Source organism: Oryzias latipes, chromosome 9 (assembly GCF_002234675.1).
Source record: "Oryzias latipes chromosome 9, ASM223467v1".
Taxonomy (NCBI): domain Eukaryota; kingdom Metazoa; phylum Chordata; class Actinopteri; order Beloniformes; family Adrianichthyidae; genus Oryzias; species Oryzias latipes.
The window spans coordinates 477,501-498,796 of NC_019867.2; the positions used below are offsets into that span (position 1 = coordinate 477,501).

The 21,296-nt window shown below is 48.5% G+C and overlaps 1 protein-coding gene across 3 annotated transcripts in view; it reads left to right on the forward strand.

The window, feature by feature from the left end:
* The window catches only part of LOC101159330 (protein unc-13 homolog B-like), an 89,360-nt gene that overhangs the window by 14,325 nt on the left and 53,739 nt on the right, over positions 1-21,296 (forward strand). Inside the window, exons 7-10 of one of the 3 annotated variants that reach the window (XM_023958108.1) lie at positions 307-355; positions 1,319-1,493; positions 17,530-17,763; positions 17,909-18,005. In XM_023958108.1, the coding sequence (XP_023813876.1) occupies positions 307-355; positions 1,319-1,493; positions 17,530-17,763; positions 17,909-18,005 (555 nt within the window). The other 2 variants (XM_023958106.1, XM_023958107.1) reach the window with 2 other exon arrangements.

Consider the following 21,296-nt stretch of genomic DNA (forward strand, 5'->3'; position numbering starts at 1 on the left):
AATGAAGGAACCTTGACAGGAAAACTAGAACGTTGGAGCTGGAAGACGTAATGAGAAGATCTGTAGAGGAGATCAAGATGGAGGTGGGACTCCACCAAGGAGGAGCTTTGAGCTCCTTTTTGTTTCCATGGTGATGGAATGACTGACAGATGAGGGTAGTTTCTGTGGACCATCAAGGGTTTCATTGAAACAGCTGTGGCGCTCTGCTGCCACCTAGTGACAGCTTGGTATAATTACAGATCATTAAAGCTAATGATCTCAAAAAACGTCTTTATTTGACAAGTTTTCCCTTTTTCTTTCCTTCAGTCTTCATTCAGTAACGAGATGCAGAGAAGAAGACTGCCCCCCCAGTGCTGTGAGTTCACATTCTTCTCATAAACTGTTTATTGATCTTTTTCTCATCACTGTTATGTTTGTCATGAGAGAATTTTGCTGTTTCATGTTCATAAAGCAGCAAATTATAATAATTGATTCTAACAATCATACAATTAATGATTATTCAGAGATCAGCAGAATTTTTAAAGTACATTAAGATGACATTTCTGATGCTATGACGTCATGTGATCGGGAACAGGCCTTTCAGTGGATCAAACGCTGAGCTGGTAGGAACTGACAGCGGCCAGCGGAGGGCGCTGTTGTTCTTTTTGCGTGAGCTGCTACAGAAACAGAGAGTCCCTTTCCCCCCACGAACGTGCCCAACGGACCACCGTCTGCAGAACCTTTAGGATCTCAGGCGCTGATGTTGGACAGGAACAAGTTTCTCATTCGAGAGCCTGTTAGACGGGTTAAGTTTTTTCCATGGAGGAAGAAGCCATTATAACTGGCCCATACCATAATGTCTCCTCCGCCACACGGCACAGTATGCCTGTATGCTGTGTCAGGGATGTGAGGCTCTCATGTTGTCATAGACCATTAGGGCCAGTTTTTGTGGCACTTGCACTTGTAGGAAGAGTCTGCAGGTGTGTCCTGCTTCTCCTCCATGTTGTTTCATTCCATCCTGTGATTTGACGGCATCCATTCGCTCATCCATGTAACCTGCATGTGTTTAGCGCGGAAAGTCCACTGAAAATGTCTGTTGTTGTTAATAAAGTGTCTGTCTCTTGTCTGAAATTGCCTCCATGCCTCAGGCAGCTGGGGTTATTTTGGATGGAATGAACAGCAGAGTACGTAAATCAGCTTTTTTCTCAAGGAACGTCTTCCAACTCCCCCCCGTGTTTGGTGAAAGTGTCGGTGCGGTCTCATCCCGCTGGAGTCGCTCCTTTTTACTGGTGTGCACTGGGGATGCTTACCTGAGGTTTCTGCTCCATCGTCCACACAGCTTTAGAAGACGGGGACAGTGTCATTGACGAGCGCTTCGGTGAGATTGGCCACAGACCCCCCCCGTTCTACAACACCTCCCAACCCAACTCGTCGGCCCACCAGTACCCAATTGGACGCAGAGGCCGGGATCGAGGCGTCTGCAGCCCCCAGTCCCCTGAGCAGGAGACGTACAGGTGAACTTAGAGCTTCTGACTTAAACCACTCCCTGTATTTTCTCGACTCTGATGCTGAATTTTCTTTGGGGGTTTAAGAAAAGACGCTCTGACATGAAATCTCTTCATAAACTAACTGCATAAATGAGCGTTTTGACTCAAAAATCCCAGAGAAGTTCCAAAAACCTGTCAGAAAATCCTTTTTCTGCCTGACTTTTTGTTTCTGGGGTCCTTTCTTGTCATTTTCGTTGGATGATCTGCTGTTTATGATTGATGTCTTTTTTCTTTCTTTCCATGTCTTTTCTGTGTCTGCATGGCGCATTTTTCTCTTTGAAATGGCTCCACCCAGACGGCCAAGCGGAGAGGGTGGGGTCAGAATTATCCCAGTTGACTCGGGCATGGGGGTGGAGGATTGGGAGGGTCAGTATAAAGTGTGCGATGCAGGAGTCCTGGACGACTATCTGGACACTGAGCAGAAGATGTGGGAGGATGAAGACAAAAGCATCATCTACCGGATCAGTGACGGCGGCGGATCCAAAGCCAGCCGGTTCTATCAGACCGTGGAGTGGGACAGTGTCTCCCCCGAGGAAACGCCCCACTTCCAAGGCAGGACGAGGAAAAAGAGGCGTGGCTCGGGCAGTGGCGAGGTGCGGCTGGTTTATAGGCAAGCAGGCAGCTTTGAGGAGGAATCTTCTCCTCCTGAAATTGATATGATCCCGTCTGTGAAGCAGCTGCAGAAGCAGTCAGACCAAGAGAGTCTCCTGTATAAAACCAGACTGTGGGCCAAAACCGCTCTAGAGGAGACGCTGGAGAACTACGCAGCTTTCCGGGAGGAGGAGGCGGCTCGGGAGGAGGCTGCCAGGGTCAGGGCGGACTTTAACTCAGTGGGTTCTGATGAGATGCAGTTTTCGTTTGGATCCGAGGAGGAGCTGGAGGATCTGACCTTCGCTGAAGGAGACGCTGATTATGAGGATGAAAGCTACTATTACCCAGAAGGCTATATGTCTCCACTGGAGGGGCGGAGCAGAGGCGGAACGGCTTACGGACAACAGGTTCTGCTCCCCCCCATGGAAGAACCGGCAGATGAGTTCATAGACCCGATGGATGAGCTGAAGAGTCTGGTCCACTCGGTGTCTGAGTACTTGGCTGTAAAGGAGAAGGAGATCGACGGCTACGAACAGATGCCCAAATCCCAGAGAAGGAAACTTCCGCCTCTGCCGACGGAGGCTCAAACTGTGGACAAAAGGGAGGCCCGGTTAGACGGGGGGGGAGGTGATTCTGCTGAGGGGGGGGGCAAATGTGATGTGAAGGAGGACAGTCCCGTTGAGCAAGGCATAGCAGGAGTGAAAACTGCTATGAGCTCTCTGTTGAGTTCCATCACAGGATCCAAGTCCCCAACCGAGCCAGAGGGCCCCAGGATAGCTCCGCCTCCCCAGCCCCCACAGACGGACTCCAGTATTTCAAAGCTGCTGTCATTCATCCCCAAAGGAAGCCCCGAAAGCACAGAAACCTCAGCAACAGGACCCCCCACCTCCCAAACGCCCCCCCAACCTGAATCCAGCATTACTAAGTTGCTTGCTTTCATCCCCAAAAGTGGTGGCCCTCCCCCCCCAGTGGCCATAGTTCCTCCTGCGTCCCAAGAGCCTGCCACAGAGAAAAAGTTTTCCTTTCAGTCTCTGATGCCTTTTCAGTCCTCTGAACCCGCTGGGACCAACCAGGCGTCCCCCAAGGCCAGCACCGAAGCGGCGGACAGCGGTGCCGCTTCTAAGCAGTCCATGACTGGGATCGAGTCTGTGTTTGGGAGGCTGAGCCCTATGAGGCTCTTTTCCAGTGCACCTCCATCTCGAGAGCCGTCACCCCAGTCAGCAGAGCAGAGAAATGCCTCCGGTGGAGGCAAAGACTCCCAACCGGTGAGCCGGGCCCCGAGTCCCCACAGAGCAGAACACCAGCCTTCTAGTGAGCTACAGCAAGGAAGCGGATCAGTAGATCTTTTACCAGATACAGGAAGTGGATCCGTAGAGCTGCTTCCAGAAACCGAGTCATCTGGTGAGCTGCCTGATAGTCTGCAAAGAGGAGCAGTGAAAGTGTCTGACCCCAAACAAGAGGCCACTGCTGAGGAAACGGGATTTTTCAGTCCTTTTAGGAAATCTCTTTCCACCCTCATTTCAACTGTTCCACCGGAAAATTCTTCGCAGACTGACTCCAGACCAGCAGAGGAGTCATTCTTAGGGAGCAAGTTAAAGATTCCCTTTTTTTCTGATATTGCAGCCACAGCCCCCCCACCCAAAGCAGAAGGTAGCATGCTGTCAGGCATTCTAAGGTTTGCAACAGGTGAAGACAGTAATACTGTCTCAAAGAGTCCATCCCCAGCCCCGGCTGGACCTGCTGCTCCAAACTGCACTGCACAACTTGAAAGTGGACCAAAGGCAAATGCAGAAACTGGCTGGTTCTCTAACCTGTTCAAGGTTCCACCAACAGAGGCCTCCAAGGAGCCTCCCAAGAAGCAGCTAACTCCGTCTGTGCCTCTGACCCGTCAAACTGAGCCACAAAATGACCAAAAGCTCTGGGAAACCGCAGAGAAAACGCCATCCAGTGCAGAGCAAACTTCACTGGAGCAAACTGCGTGTGAAGTAAATGTGTCTCAAGATCAGAGTTCCTTAATGTCTGCGGAAAGAAAGCTGCAACCAGAAGCACCACAGTGTCCGAAGGGAGATGCTGAGTCCAACAAAAAGATCCAGAGAGGGGACAGCCAGCCCCAGCAAGGTGGTCTGTTCTCAGGCCTATTTTCATCCGCCTCCCCGTCTCCCCAAACAGAACAGCATTCTGCTGGACAACAGGCAGGAGGACTTCTGTCCGGATTTCTGAAGTTTGCCTCTGAGACCGTCTCTGCACCAACGGACCATCCCATAACGGCAGAACACCAGTCAGGCCAAGCTCAGGGGCAACCTGCTGCTTCCGAGCCGGTCAGTGGAGGACTCCTATCTGGTTTGTTAAAAAGAGCTACAGATACAGTATCAGTGTTGCAACCCCCTCAGTCCTGTCAAGAGTCCCATCCTGTACCCGCCGAACCAACAAATACCCTCGATCAAGACTCGACCAAGGCTTCAGTTGGACCTCTGCAAGGCTCGATTAAACCAGGCTCTGGAGAAGGCCCCGCTCCAGAAAAAATACCTCCAGATCAGCAAGAGAAGCAGCCTGTAGTTTCAAACCCACAACCAAACCAGAAGCAACAGATTGCCCCACCAAAAACAACAACAGCAGGGACTCAACCAGCTGGGTTATTTGGAGGTTTACTGAAGCTTTCAGAACCTGCTTCCCCGCAACCATCTCAAGCACCGCCCAATCAGGGCAGCTTTCTGTCTGGCCTGTTTGGAATGGGAAATCAGGACTCTGTTCCTGTAAACCAACCACAGTCCTCACAAAACCAGCCATCACACCCGGTCAAAACTGGGATCCAGTCTAAACAGCAACCAGGCAACAGACAGAACCTACAGAGACAGCATCAGGTTCCTCCCCAACAGCAACCCAGTGGTCCTGGAGGGATGCTCACAGGATGGTTTAATAAGATTGCAGATGTTGGTACCCAGCAACCTGCAGCTGGAGCTCAGCCAGCTCAACAACAGGCGCAAAGACAAGGTCCTCCAACAACCCAGCAACCTCAGAACCAACAAGGTGGCTTCTTGTCTGGTCTTTTTTCAGCTGGTCCTTCTCCACCGGCCCAACAGCAACCGTCTGCTGTTCAGCAGAACCAGCAACAAAGCCAACAAAGTAACAGACAACCTCTGAGGAGGCAGAACCAGATACCTCCACAACCTGTTCCTTCTGCTCCAGAGCCACAGCAGGGTGGTCTGCTGTCAGGATTTCTCAATAAGTTGGCATCTGGTGACAGTGTTCCACAACAGCCCAGCACACAGGCCAGCTCTCAGCAAGCAAACAAAACGGCATCCCAGAGCACTCAGGAAGGAGGGTTTTTAACTAGTCTGTTTGGACAGTCACCACCACAGCAACAGCAGGAAGAAAAACATCCCCCTCAACCAACGGCCAATCAGCAAAGCACAGCCAAGCAGCCAGCTCAGAGTGGGGGTGTGCTCTCTGGCATCCTTAAGCTTGCACCTGGCAACACCGTTCCATCGGACCACCAGTCGCCTCAGCTTTCCCAGGCTGGAGAACCACCCAAGCTAAATCCAGCAAAACCAGAATCCGCTGGACTATTTTCTGGATTCTTGAACAAAATATCATCGACCATAGAACAGCCATCACCAACCACAGATCCCACGAGTTGTCAAGCAACACAGCAACAACAACTGCCTCATGTGGGTCACGCTCGACCTCACATTCAGAGAACTAAACAGATAGATGTCCATTCCACCCAAGAAGCAACTAGTGACAAGGATCTGAAAGGCAGAGCACAGAAAAATGTTCTGCCCGGTATTTCTACGTCCTCTGAAGAACCACATTCAAAGACACAGGAGCAATCCCCAGTCCTGTCTGGGAAGGAGGAACCTAAAGCTAGTTTAAGTAGTTCCTCCCAAAGTTTATTGTCCAGAATTCTGAAAACAGACTCCAATAAGGAGAAAGAAGGTGTAGTTCCTTCAAAGCTCCAGAGTACAGATGGGATCTCCTCCAGTTCATCCACACCCACCACTGCTTCTGATGCAGCTAATGCAATGGTGGAAAACGGTGAGGGCAATTTCCATTCTCAGAGTAGGCAAGACCCTACAATGTCTCTAACCCTGCGTTATCTTGAGGAACTCCAGCGCCTCTTGTACGGGACAGAAAACGAATACGGTTACAAGGACCTCCTTTATAACTTTACAGAGCATGGCGTTCTTCCAGCAGAGCTTTACGAGCACCAGTGTCTGATAGAAGCTCTCTTGTGGCAACAACTAAATGAATATGTCCTCGCTGAAGCCCTTGCTTCTCCATGTCAGAATAAGAACCAGCCATTGCAAGGACACACACCACCACCCCTCACAGCATCTCTGTGTCAGAATCATGTACAACTTAATCCCCAAGAAATGAACATCACTGCGTTTGATGTGCCTTCACATCCCTGGAGACATTCTGCTGCTCATCTTTTTGAGAGCAGGAACCGTTTTCTGGACACAGATGAAGATCTAGTTTTGTTTGACATGACTTGTAGAGACAGGAAGCCCTGGAGCAGCTGCGACAATCTGAAGGGTCTTGGCGCCAACAGAAATCTCTGGACTGCTAGAGGGGATGCTCTTGACCTCTCCACAGAAAAAGTAAAGAGTAGATTAAGTAGATGCCAATCTCTTACAGAATGCAGTGCATCGCCGTGCAGCAAAGCCATGGAAAACAGTTCAGCCAACAAGCATTTAAACAATGAGACCTTTGACCTGAAAACGGCCACTGCCTTTTTAAAACGACTTGCTGCCAAAAAGGGTCCAGTTGATTTGAGACGTGGTGCTCTGAATTTAAGCACATCTGTTGCTGCTGCGGGGGAGGCCGATGCAGACGCACATTTAGATGATACTGAGTGGTACCAGCAATGGCTGTCCCTCTTGGAACAAGGGCTGTGGTGGCCAGCCGAGGTGGGGGACTGTGGCTATTATGTTTACACCCATGGAGACTACATTTACTCTCTTTTAACAGACAAATCTGGTGGGCATCTCTACGCCTGTGCCACAGAAGAAGATATGCAAGCCCTTGGAAATATCACAGAAAATATTGCTACCATTCTAAAACAGAAAGAAACTGATAAAGTGACCCTTTGTGGCTTCAAAATCCCCCTCAATGATGAGGGTGAAGACTTCTGGACTCCACACCAGCAGGAGAATAAATCATTAGCATCTGAAGCCGCTGTGGATTTAAGCTCTGCCCTTAGTAAAGGGGAAAAACTGATGAACATGAATTTAGAAAGCTTCTCACAAATGTTTCAGGAGTCTTTATCCTCTCAACCTGTGGACTTCACCGTGTACAAGCTTAAAAAGATAAAGACGGAATCGGTACAGAGTGGTTTCAGCTGTAGAGAGGAGCCAATCGAAGCAGCAGATTTTAGTTTGAAGTCTCTGAAGGGAGGTCGTGGAGGGCCGTACTGGAAGGAACAGGCAGTTAAAGATGTGCTTTTACCATCACCCAGCCTGTCCTCTGTGCCTTCCCCACGACAGACCTCCCCAGCAACCAAAACACGCATTCCAGAAATTAAGATTGGGTGTGTGGATGACACAGATCATCCCCATGCGCGACAACGGGCAGACTTAAAGCCCTCATACAATACTACTGAGACCGATAAACTGTCAAGAACACCAACTTCTTCTAATTGTGTATCTAGAAAGCCCTTGGACACGTCAAAGATTGTGTCTGCAACATCATTAGTGTCAAAAATACCAGGACCTGTTCAGATGGAGAAGAAGCTGCCCTCGCCCCCGTCTACCAGCACACACAGCACAGCGCCCCCGCAACAGGCCTTAACTGACCCTTCTATTTCCTCACAGAGACCCTTTCTAACAAGACAGCCATCACAGGCAGCACAGCCAAGAGTGTTTTCCCTGACCAATGGGAGCACGGCCACAGGGAAGCAAAGAACCAGGTCAGCACCGGGCCAAACATGCTGTCAGGCTCAAAATCTGCAGCAAGAACCCCCAAAGAAGGTCACGCCAAAGCTTAATATACTGAATGACACTGGAACTGCATCCAGTGAAGCCTACCTTTTCAACAGAAATCAAAAAGCCCTTTACCCTTACTTTGACTCCCATATAGGCAACAAAGTTCTAGATTTTTCTCCAGCAGTAGCCAAAAATACAGGACAAGCGATAGCAGCTGAGGCCAGTGTGGAGGCTAAAAAACAGACTGAGATTGTTGATTACACAAAGTACAAGTTGAAAAGATTTAAAGAGAAAAAACTGATGGATTGTGAAACAAATGTGGACCTGTCCAACAACACTGGAGCTGCTGTGGCTCTCGTTAAGCAAACTGAAGAGGAAGATGCTGAAGGGCTAAACTTAGACGTAGAATATCCCAAGTTGAGCTCTATACAGGAGAGACCAGTAGTCCATCAAATGTCATTTGGTCACAACAACAAATCTGAGAGAAGGGTGTCCAAGTCTTCTCTGCCACATATCCCTGGACTGCCAGACTCACGCGGTGCCTCTAAGGAGACAGGAATGAGCCACACTGATCAGAAAGTCCATGAAAAAAGTGCAAGAACTGTTTCATCTACGATGACCTCTGCACCTGGAACAGCAATCTCTACACTCGACAGTTCTTCCAGTGGCACAAGCATCCTTGATGGTCATCTCAAACAAAAGGCAAAACCTGAAGCACCCCTACCCATATGTTCATCCCCACTACTTAGCCCTGTTATAAAGAAACAGGTGGACATGCAGGAACAGAAAGAGCTTAAACCACAAACCCCATCAATTCCTTCAGCTCGAAAGATTCTCTGTGATACCAAGGGACAAGCATCAAGACCTCTGTATCAGTCATGTGAAAAAATCCAAGGTTATCAGACGTCCACGGGACCGGCAAACCTAATCAAAGCTGCGTTAGACATGTCAGTGAAAACCAAAGCCCAGCAAGTAGAGGTGCCTTCAATGGATCCTGTCTGTGAAGCTCTTCCCCTGACCAGAAGAAAACAGTTAGCTAGTGTGAAAACTGACAAGACTTCTCAGCAAGAATCGATTGACTTGACATCTGGGCCTTTGTCACCAGAGTCACATGAACAAAAACCAGCTTTTATTATTTTAACAACTCTTGAGGAGCCATCAGGTTCAGGGATGACCACCAAAGACACAGCCATGAAAAATTTCACCAGCTCCAAAGAGGTTGCTCCAGCATTAAACATTCCTGTCAACTTACCATCAGGTGACTTTACAGTCAGCTCACCTTCAAGTGCACAGTTGGACTGCTCTGACTCTGTCCTTAATCAGCACAGCAAACATGGGGTCCTGAGCCCCTTAACATCGCTGTCATTTGCCCCCAGACAAACAATCGAGACATCATTTTCAAACGCTGCTGTGACTGCAGTACTGGACATGTCACCCAAACTATCTCCAGAGGTCCTGAACAAAACTGAAGGCTCTCCTGATGAAGCAGTCTCACTGCTCAATAAACCAAGTGTGAAGGCAGCTTTAAGGAGAGGTTCTGTGGGTATTCCCCTGGTAGTTGAGCCAAAATTATTAGAACCTAGGAAAGAAAAAACATTTCAGAATGTGCTTACTGCACAAAAATGGCCAAATGCTAACAGAGTTACTCTCCCTTTTCTGCAGCAACAACCTGTCTGTAATGTTGCACTGCATCAATCTGGGTTTTCACAGTCCACATTCCAAACTTATACATGGAGCTCAGCACCAGCAAACTCTGTTAAAGGCACGGTTGACATGTCCACAAAAGCAGGTAAATCTGAAACAGCAGTACAGTGTTCAGATATTCTATCACTGGTATGCGTTAGACCATCAGATCTAACAGATTCTCAAACAGATCCAGTAGGTGTGCCGCTTATTGTGAAAGCTCAGCACTCCCAAGAGTTTCCCAAAATGCAACAGACAACAGTGGTGAGACCACAAAGAGACTTTCAGCAAAGATTTGTGAGCGGTGAATCTAAAGAAACCACAGCACCTGCCAATTCCATCAGGGGCTTCTTGGACATGTCTCCAAAGTCCCAACAGCAACAGCTTGAAACACCTGAAACTCCAGTCAGTGGGATTCTGCCATTAATCCGAAATAAGACATCGGTTTGTAGAAATGATTCTGCTGGTGTGTCGCTTGTAGTAGAGCCAGCTGCATGTCAACAAAGACAGCGAAATTTTGGTGAAATCACCATGACTGAGACTGTCCACAGGTTGATCCCTCCGTATTACTGTAGTATGGTCTTGTCTGGTTCAAAGACCAGGTACAAGCATGCCCAGCCACAAAACAAGCCAATGGACTTCTCAGCAAAAGACCGGCCTGCAAGAACCAACGATTCAAGCAGTCGTGTTGAACTGAAAACCGGAGAGCCAGTGAACTTTACCAACAGGAAATTGAAGCAGGATTCTTGTGAAAGAAGACAAACTGCAACAAAACTAGGAAATAAAAAAATGATTGGTGCTGTTGATCTAACTCTGGACAAGAAAACATCAGCCTGTGACCATCAGGAAGTTAAGGATGTTGTCCCTTATTATATTTCTTTTTCTTCTCAGTATGCTATATACTTGTCACAGCAAAGTATTCATTCAGCTTCTACAAATTTAGGGAGAACTCAAGCTTTATTGTCTGAAACTCAAATGTCATCACTTAATGGAGAATATTCAGCTCATGAACAGACACAAACTAAGCCTGAAATGCATCAAGGAAGGAAATCGATAACAGGACAGGGACAAGTATCACCTTCACCTTTGGCTTCAACACAGGCTCATCAGATGCTGCAGAACCTTGAATGGAAGAAACCGTCTCCTGACGTTGCTTATCCACAGGTCAACAACGAGCATGTCCAATCCAAGAGACCCGAGTCTCTAAGCACACATCTTTTAACACAAAGTCAAATTTCCCAACAACAATTTCAGCATTCTTCTTTGGAACCTAGCTCAACTTCATCCACTGCAAACTCTCAGCCTCTGGATCCGGTATTAACACATCAAGGTTCAGGACTTCAGCGGGAAACAGCCCAAAGACCCAAAGTTCTTCTGAAGCAGATCACGGTGGATAGCTATGGTAGCACAGAGGAGTACGATGATGGTTCAAGACAGGCGCCCTCTGCAATCTCTCTCTCACCACAACATGCTGGACACCAAGCTGTTCCTCCATCTGTTTCTTTCGGTTCTCAGACAGGAACTCCTCTTCAAAGCAGAACAGCTCTCCCAGTTCCTGGAGTAATGCAGCCACAAGGCCATGTTACTGTCCAGCCTCATCAGGCAGTAACCGTGCAACCAAGTTCTCCGCCTTCAGTTCAGTCCACCTCACCAGTCAGCACAGCTGCATCACAGCCAGCTGTGAGGCCCGAGGCTGTGATGGCTGCAGACAACAGGCTTGAACCTACATCCAAAGAACAGCAGGCTGGGGAAACGGGAAGCACTTCTGTCAAAGGATTGATATCATTATATACTGGTTTGGAATCCCAATCCGCTGTTTCATCCTATCACGCTGAGACTGTGTCCCAGCCTGTAGATCACAGTAGAAGAAATACTTCAGAAAATATGGTTGACCCAGCTACTCCAGTGCCTAAAGCGCCTGGAACAAATGCTTCGCTCCCACAAAGTCCCTCACTGTCAGGTCTTCTGCCTTGCACTGAGGTACCTGTAAAGGATCAGTATAAAATTACCTTTCCACCGGTCACACCTGAAGGTTTTTCAACACAACCAGCTGGAGATGAGAGTGCAGCCATGCAGGTGGAGCCACCTTCTTCTCAAAATCATCAGCAACCACAAAGGCCAGTGAAAGAGGCACTGGAGGAGAAATCGTCTTCAGTTGAACTAGCAGATACAGAAACGCTAGAAGGAAGTCCATGCATTGATGGTTCATCTAAACCCTCTCAAACATTGTCTGAAGAAATGACTAAAGAGACCTTTGCAGTCACAAATGAAATAGACTTTTCACAACAGCCAAGGTCTGAGGAGGCAAAACAGTCCAAGTTGGAAGATGTTACCATAAATGTTAAGGCTTCAGCAGCAGTCTTGCAAACAGAGAATAAAAAGATTCATCCAAAGTCGGTCTATATTGGCATTCATTCCTCAGAAGTACCTTCTACAGGTGTGGAGCATGAGACTAATGAGCCCAAACCCCACATGCGACTGCCTCATATCTTTGTCTCAGCAGCAAGTTCTCCAGAAGAAGAAACAGATGAACATGAGTTCAGTGAATGCAGCAAGCCTGATTTGTCAAAGGTTGGTGTCCCTGAAGAGACCATCCTAGGAGCAACTACACCAGGGGACTGGAAAGATCCTTTGCCTGAGACGGTTGCACAGTCTGATATTTCTGAGGATGTAAAGTCTGTGGAAAGCATCAATAATAACGCTTCTATTGAGCCATTTGGCAGGGATAGCTGTGTACCAGAGTTTTCAGAAATCTCGGACAATCAGACACGTCTAGAGGAACAAGGTTCAAAGTGCTTATTGACCGAGAAAATCTCCCCAGTGGAGGCTACTATTTCAGAGCTGAAAGGAAAAGTAGATCCTTCTGAGCTGCAGCTTCCAATGATTTCCCCTGAAGAAAAATCGACTTCAGACGTGGCACAGCTAGAAGCAGCTGAACCTGCTGGTCACCTGGCCTGCCAGGCAGAAAACACCAGTCTAGAAGAAAAAACATCCAAAGATGTTCAGTTACTTCAAGAAATGACTGAAAAAGACAAAGATGCATCTTCTGAAACTGTCATCCCTCAAGAAGTCCAGCATTCTTGTAGTTTGTCACTGAAAGAAGAACCATCAGTTGCTAAAACTAGCGAAGAGGTTCAGGAGATTCAAGACAAAGCTGAAAGTGAAGTCTCTACATCTGTACCTGAGCCCAGTCCTGTGACACTTCCAGCAAAGGACGATGGTTCTGCCACAAAAGCCAATGAGACCAAGGCCCAACAGTCTGAGCAAACGGGAAGAGGAATCTTTTCTCTGTTCAGTAATTCGACTGCAATGCCACAACAGACTTCCTCCCCAAGTGGACCGTCTGGACTTTGTGCATCTATTCCTGGCCCAACTGCCAAAGAAACTTCTGGGACAGGTCTACTTTCAATGTTTGGGGCCCCTCCCTCAACTGACTCCAAAAACAAACTTCCACAGTCAGTCCCACAGGAACCTCAAGGAAAAGGTTTGCTCTCTATGTTTGGAGTTTCCACTGGTCAGTCACCCCCAAGAGGTCCGGTTGCTGGAAGTTCCCAGCCCAAAGGCCCTCTACCCAGAGAACCTCCAGGAAAAGGCCTATTTTCAATGTTTGGTTCTTCTCCTCCTCAGCCAACACCTAGCCCCAGGAGTCACGTGGGGATTGGTGTCCCACCAAGAGGACCTCCCACTGGATCTTCTCTATTTGGTGGCATTCTAACGGGTTCTTCAATGCAAAAAGAAAGCCCAGGAATTGGGTTATTTTCCAAGTTTGGTGGTGTCGCCGCTCAGTCTCAGACAGGACCCAAAGCACCTGGACCCACGGCAACACCACCAAGAACCACTGCTCCTGAGATTTCTGCAAAGGGACTAATGACTATCTCCGGTGAACAAGGTAAACAAGCATCAGAGGTACCTGCAACATCGCAGAAATCAGACAGCATCTTTAAAGCTTCTTCTGTCTTCTCGCTGGGAGAGAATTCTGACAGCAGCAAACTCAAGACTGGCTTTGGCCTGTTTGGAATGTCTTTCTTGGGGGAAACAAAAACTGAGCCAGAGCCAGAACCAGTAAAACCCAAAGAGACAGAAGTTGTTTTAGAAAAATCTGATGATTGTGTTCCCTCTGAATCGCTTCCTCCATCATTTGAAGAGGAAGTTCGTGTCCAGCAGGAATGCAATGATCTTCAAGAGCCAACCAAAGACGTTTCTACAAACTCTGAGACTCTGCATAAAGTTCTGGTCCGCAAATCAGATCTGTGTGAGGAAGTGCACAAAGACACCAAACAGGAACTTTCTTTATCAAACATAAGTACTGATTTACCAGAAAAACTGAGACAAGTGGACCAGCACCCAGTAGGAGCCATGGAGTCGGTAACTGTGGGGGAATTAACTGAAGAAAAATGTATTTCTGATGTTGAGAAAACAGTTCCTGAATCAGACAAAGATATTTTACAAACGAGTAGCACAGATGGGGAATCTGTCAGAGCTCAAATGAAAAGTCCAACAGAACAAAAAGACTCCAGTGAGACACCGGAAACCTTAATAGATTCTGTTGAACGGCCAACAGGCTTTCATGCAGCTGATGTGGCTGATATCAAAAGTGTTTCTGAGGGGGAGGAAAGCCTCACAGGGTCAGAGAAGGAAGCTGAAAAGCCCGTGAAGAGTGTCACTGGTGAAGAAGAAACCATCAAGAAAGATGTGGAAGCGCCAGATGAAACTTTCAAAACGCCAAATGAGGAACAACCAGCAGATATGGAGAAGCTCAAAGATGAAGCTTTGAAAGTTGAAGAACATCAGGCCGACGCAGATGCTGAAAAATCTAACAATGAAGCGTTGACAGTTGCAGCTGAAGAAATGCCGGTAAATGTTGATTCAGAGAACAGTTTTACCAAAGAACTGGTAGTCCAGGATACAGAGGAAGTAACCAGAGATATGAGTATGATAAAAACAACAGAGAAACCCACTGCAGAGGTTAAGCCTGAAGCTACTGCAGAAGACTTGAACCTTGCATCTTCTGAAACTGTACAGGAACCAACTGATGCAAAAGTCCAGGTTTCCACTCTGGAGAAAACATTTGAAAAGGACTCTTCTTTTGAAGTAGGATCAAATGAAGACAGAAGTGTGGAAGAGAGCACAAGCATGCCTAGTTGCCCCACACAGCAACAAGCAAGGCCAGTTCCAATATGCCCACCGGGTCCACAGATGACTGATCCAAGCATGGCTGATCCAAGGATGACTGATCCAAGGATGGCTGATCCACGCATGGCTGGTCCACGCATGGGTGATCCACGCATGGCTGATCCACGCATGGCTGGTCCACGCATGGCTGATCCACGCATGGCTGGTCCACGCATGGGTGATCCAAGGATGGCTGGTCCTTATTGTCCAAGACAACAAGGGCAACAGAAGCCTCCTGAACCAGCTCCATTTTCTGGCTTCATGTCCATGTTTTCGTCCCCAAGTGCATCCAGTAAATCTCCAACAGTTGGTGGATTTTTTTCGAGCTCACCTGGATCCCTTTTTGGATCAGCCTCTGCTCCTCGTCAGCCTCAACAGCAGCAACAACAGAAAACCTTGTTTTTTGGTCTTTCAAGTGGGACTACAACAGAATCCCTCACAAGTGATCTGTTTGGGATGTTCAGAGGTCCAGAAGCAACAAAAGCTGAGCAACCTAAACAGCCAGACACTGATCCTGAACCAAAGAACCCCCCTGAAAGTAGGAAAGCCTCTGAAGGCACAGAGGATGCAGAATGTCGACCTGGACTCAAAAAAGTTCAAAGTACAGAGAACTCTGAGACGTCTGAAAGTGGACGTGTAGAGGTAGCCAAACAGAAAGACGAGGCTGACACAGAAGCAAACGACAGTTCAGTTCCTGCTCCAAAATGTCCCAGTTCTTCACAAGAACATGGATATGATGAGCATTTAGAAGAAACAGGCCCTGCCCAGTCTGAGGAGGAGGCTCCTCCCTCAGCCCCCAATGCTAAAGCTGCATTTGACAAACCTCCTCTCAGTACAACAAAGTTGGACTTCATGTCTGTCACTACCCAAGGCACGGCTGCTTTTGGATCTCTTTTCTCCTCAACATCTCCAACCTCTGCTGTCCACTTGCCACAGCAATGCCAAACTGACAGCGGACTGTTTGCTGGACTGAAAACCCTCTCAGCTAACATTTTCCAGGATGAGAAGCCAGCAGCAAAGGATGACGCTTCGGGATCTTTGTCAAATTTTGGTCTAAAACTGACCTCAGTGTTTGGGAGCTCCGAGTCCCCCAAGCCAGAATCCACATCCCCTAATGTCACAGCCCAAACCGAACCCGAGAGTCTAAAAGATGAGTCGGATAAACCTTCTCCAGGTTCTGAGGAAACTGAGAGTGCAGATACCAGTGAGACAGAAGGACCAACAGAAACCTCCAAAACCGGAAGCTGCGACACATTAGCACAGACGCCACAGTCCGGCTGCCCCTCCCTGACAGACAGCTTGGACAAACCACAACCCAAGAAGAAGACAGAAGAGCCTGAAGCCAGAACTTCTGGCAGCTGGCATGACGGTTTGGCGGCAGAGCGGCCCAAGACGCTGCTGGCAGAGGAGGCAGCAAAAAGGCCAGTACCTGTATGATAGAAGACACAACCTCTACCTTACTCCATGTGTCCCCGCTGTGACGTCCTCATAGTATGTACACCCTGTTGACCCCTCCCACCCCCACCCTCTCCTGTAGACTCCCAACATATGGAAACTCCTCTAAAAAGGCCATGAGTGTATTTAATGTAAAGACGGAGCGTTTCTGCCACCACACTAAGAGGTTTTCAGACTGAGATGGAATCACAGAGAACGAAAGAGCTTTTATTTATTAGCCCCCCTCCCATATTTGTCCCCTAAACTCCTCTGAGTTATGTCCAGTTCTCAGCCAATTTGTTTAAACGAATGTAACCATAGATTTATGAGGCTGAGCGGCACGAAGGCGGGCTGGGCGCTCCAGGAAAAGGAGCAGCTAAAGCCATTTGGCTGCAAACCAAGACAAAGTAAATCACTTCAAGCACTTTGCTCCTTAGGAGCCTCAGTCAACAGCAGCCACTTCTCTGTCATGAAGGCTGCGTCCTCCACTCCCAGAAAGCTTTTAGCAACCATCCCAAACGCAGCAGGCCTTTGCTGTAGCATCAGTCATTCAAGACGCCCCCCTCAGGAAATGCTGTGGTGGCATCAATACATGTTCAGGGGTACTGACTCGGTTTGCATCAGGCATCTTCTGCACAGCCAAAAAACAGAACCTGAGCGGGACTGATTACAATGATCCAGATCAGTCCAGATGGTCTTTATTGTTCAGTAACAGCTTTTAAAGTGTCCAACATGATTGGTAAAGAAAAGTCAAAGTGAGACTCCGCCCACAGAGATGATGGCGAGCAAACATCTTCAGCTTTTCAGGTTTAGCTGATCCAATTCCTCCTTAAGTTTTTTCCTCCAACCGATTATTTACATGAGAAATCAAACTTGCCTGCACACAGCTCCAGGTGTGAACCACATCATCAATGACTCCGCCCTCCAAACTCGCCAAACATTCTTGTTTAACAGTGCTCCCTCTTTTATCGCGGCAGACATGTTCAAAAACAACCTGCAGGTGAAACCTGTGAAGTAGAATTACAGATGTGAGTTTTCCTAAATGAAGCTGATGGTTTCCTTCAGTTGGTCAGTCGTCTCCCTGTGGATCTAAGCTGCTCCAGTATGAATTCCAATATTCTGAATGAAAAGAACATTCTAACCTGTGTGGATCTTTGCCTTCATGACTGCTCAGTGACATCCATCTGGCATCTCCACAGCCCCCCGGACAGCAGTCACCGGGATTCTTCTGGAAACCTCAGCCCCACCAGCTCCCAGCCTAGCTCTGAGCTCCAGGGCGTCCAGCGAGTAGAGCCCAGACCCCCCCGGGGCAACGACTCGTGGAACGAGGATGATGTTGAAAAAGAGGTGCATGCCCCCCCAGAGCCCGGCTCCAACAAGGATTTGCAGGAAAACCTTTCCGTGGCATCCGCAGACATCTGTGAGGAGAAACGGTGCGTAGAAGACGCTGCTGGCTCCACCTCTTCATCACATCGCTGCTGGTCTGCTAGCATAGCAGTGTTAGCATCTCCACATCCATTTGTTTGTTGTCTGATGTGAAAAAACAACAAAACTGTCTCTTTTGAAATGTCTTTTTAGCCCCCCCATTTCCTCGGAGGCCACGCCTCCACCCTGCTCCCCGTCCAGAGTCCGCTGGCTGAAGGCCTACAACAAAGTGAGGGAGAAGCTGCTCCAGGTAGGAGGTTGAAGCCCCCCAGTGGGAGCACAGTGTGGCGCTGCAGCCGCTCCGGTGTGAGCGTCCGGTTCAAACCCGGCGGCAGAAAGGCGCCCCGCTGTTTCTGAAGGTCTGGCCCAAAGCGCCGGCGTCTGAGGCTATTGGTCTGCTATTGGTTGAGTTTCAGTCATGCCACAGGAAGTCGCAGCTGTTCTCTTTAGCAACGGCACCTAAACAGTTAAACGCATGTGGGGGGGGGGGCTAACTGTCTGCATTGCTCCTCCAAATACCTGATTTCTTGTGGGAGAGAGGGCCTGAGATTGTTGGCGTGGACTCCAGCAGACCCCTGAGAGCCCGATCACCAGAGAGCGGGTAGAGAGTCAGCTGCTACCTCCAACCAGGATCCTACCAGAAGGTAAGAAGCTGATGAACCAGACAGAACTGCTATACGTCTGAATGTAAAGGGAGAAAAGGAAAGACCCCAAAGGTCAGGACGGTCACTGCTCCACAGAGGGGCGAGCGCCCGGTTCACTGCTGAAGGCCGGCCGTCCGGCTGCTGTCGTATTCATGGGATGAGCTGGAAATGGGGGAGGAGCGGAGGGACGCGGCGTTCCTTAGAGGCTAGAAAGCAGCCGCCGTCCGTGGCAGGACGTCTGCAGCGTCTGTTCAGGATCTGAACGGTCACGTCTACCATCGTGTGATGAGGAGTTTGATGCTGCAGGCTTACCGCTGACCTGCAGGTCCCTCATTCATTCTGTCCTCCATAGCAACTAGAACACATTTCTATGGAAACACAAGCCACAATTGTGCAGAATGACACTGCTGTGGTTGTGCGTCTCCTCCACATGTTCCAGCCTGCAGAACCAAACATCTGATAGACGCCAGAACCCGGTGGAAAGGTTCTGTCCTAGAACCTGCCGGACTCGACCACAGTCCTCTTCATTTTAAGGGGGCGGGGCCACACCTGTCCCAGTTCTTCATCCAGTAATGACAGCTTTGTCTGAGCACAGGTGTGGCTGCTGAGCTGCAGGTAAACTTTGAAGACTTTCAACACCAATGCATCATGGGAAGATTTCTAGAGTTTTTATTCATTCAAAGTCATTTCATGAACGAGCAGAAAAAAGGTTTATTATTCGGAGGAAAATGGACTTTTGTTGCTAAAACCTTTTAGGATCTGTTCATCGTGTGTGTGTCTGTTTGTGTGTTTGTGTGTGTGTGTGTGTGTGTGTGTGTGTGTGTGCAGATGTATGTGTGTAGGTGTGTGTGTCTGTGTGTGTGTTTGTGTGTGTGTGTGTGTGTGTGCAGATGTATGTGTGTAGATGTGTGTGTCTGTGTGTAGGTGTGTGTGTAGATGTGTGTGTCTGTGTGTAGGTGTGTGTGTAGATGTGTGTGTCTGTGTGTAGGTGTGTGGGTGTGTGTGTGTGTGTGTGTCGGCTTCTCCATTTCATCTCAGCTTTGAACTCTAACTGAGTTTTTACTTCACCTTCTCTCGTCTTCATCGTCAGATTACTTTTACATTGCAGGATGGATTGGGGGGGTCGTCCCACTGCTGGGGGGGTCAGGTGTGTGAGAGCTGATGTGAGTGTGTCAGCTCTCCCCATTGGAGCATCAGCGTGTTCAGCTGCAGGGGGAGGAGCCAGTGTGGCGAGCAACAAGCTGCAGGAGGGAGGGGGGGCAGAGTCATTCAGAAGGAGATGGAGACGCAGCTACGCGTCTACGGTGGCGAGGGGGGGGCTCACTGAGTGCCGCGATCAGAAACATGACCTGCAGGGAAAGCAGAGCTGAAGCAGCGTGAAACCTGGGAACTTCTGATCAGCAGGTCTGCTGCTCTGCATGACGCCGCTTCACGCCCAGCAGGGGGCGGAGTTCTGCAGCTTCAAGGTCTCGGCGTGGAGCTGATGGCGTTCTGTGGAGCAGCTGATGACAGACGCAGGAACAGGTGACCTCCGCTCTGAAGCTGCAGCAGGTATGTAGCTGATGAAGACGTTTCAGGGATGAAGCTCAGGGTTCTCTGAAGGAACATTTCAGCGTGGAACTTCAGTCCTCAGAACCCTCTTGGATCTTTGACGGTTCCAGCAGAAAAAGTCACATGGGGGGGCAACAGAGCTCCTGACCACTTCCTGCTGGGGGGGTCTTGACAAGTGAAAGGACAGCTTTGCTTTTATACCAGAAAAAAATGTTTTTATACAGAACCAGACCTGGTTCGGACCAGAACCCAGACCAGAACCTAGACCAGAACCCAGACCAGAACCAGACCTGGATCAGACCAGAACCAGACCTGGTTTAGACCAGAACTATACCTGGTTCAGACCAGAACCCAGACCAGAACCTAGACCAGAACCCAGACCAGAACCAGACCTGGATCAGACCAGAACCAGACCTGGTTTAGACCAGAACTATACCTGGATCAGACCAGAACCAGACTAAAAGCAGACCTGGATCAGACCAGAACCCAGAGACGAGGTAAACGGTCAGGAACTGGAGCACGGATGAGCCAACTGGAGTCTGGAAGCACTCCCACTCCCCAGGAGGGGAGAGGAAAAGAGGGACAATACATGAATCACTGCCCCAAACAGAGGCATGGAGAACTAAATGATGAATAATGATCAAGAATAGAGAAGAGGAAGGGTAGAAGTAAAAAAGGAAAGAGGACAGAACCCCAGAGCACCATAGTTACCCCAGCTTCAACTTCTAGCAGCCTTTTAGAAGAAATAGTTATTATTAAGTTTAATTTAAACACATTAACATTAAGTTAAATAATCTCTGAATACTAACTAGTCTGACAATAATCCTGTCCACAGAGGAATGTTTTCAGTCTAGCTTTGAATGTAGAAACTGAGTCGGCCTCTCTTCCATGAGCTGGGAGTTTATTCCATAAAACAGGGGCTTGGTGGCTGGACGCTCTACCTCTTCAGCATCCTGACTTTGTTTTTGGGCTCAAACACTTTCTTCTAACCAGACCTGCTGTTCTTTTGGGAAAGGTTGTTCTGGATCCTTCTAGAAGAAGAACCCCTTCATTTTTGTCTCAGCTTAGAGAGTAATGCCACATTTAAATGTATTATTATTTATTATGAAGTGAAAAAACACACGTCTGTAATCTGACACCCCCTGGTTGACACATAGTGACACAGAGCTGCTGACTTTCTTAGAAAAGCTGCAGAACCGGAGTTCTGACTCACAGGACAGAACTTTCATTCACGCTGGTTCTGCTGCAGGAATTAAACCCTAAACGTCTGGAGGATTCTGTCTGTGGATCAGATGGATGCAAACACACGCTGACCATGAGCGCAAAGTGCCGCTCCATACAGGGAA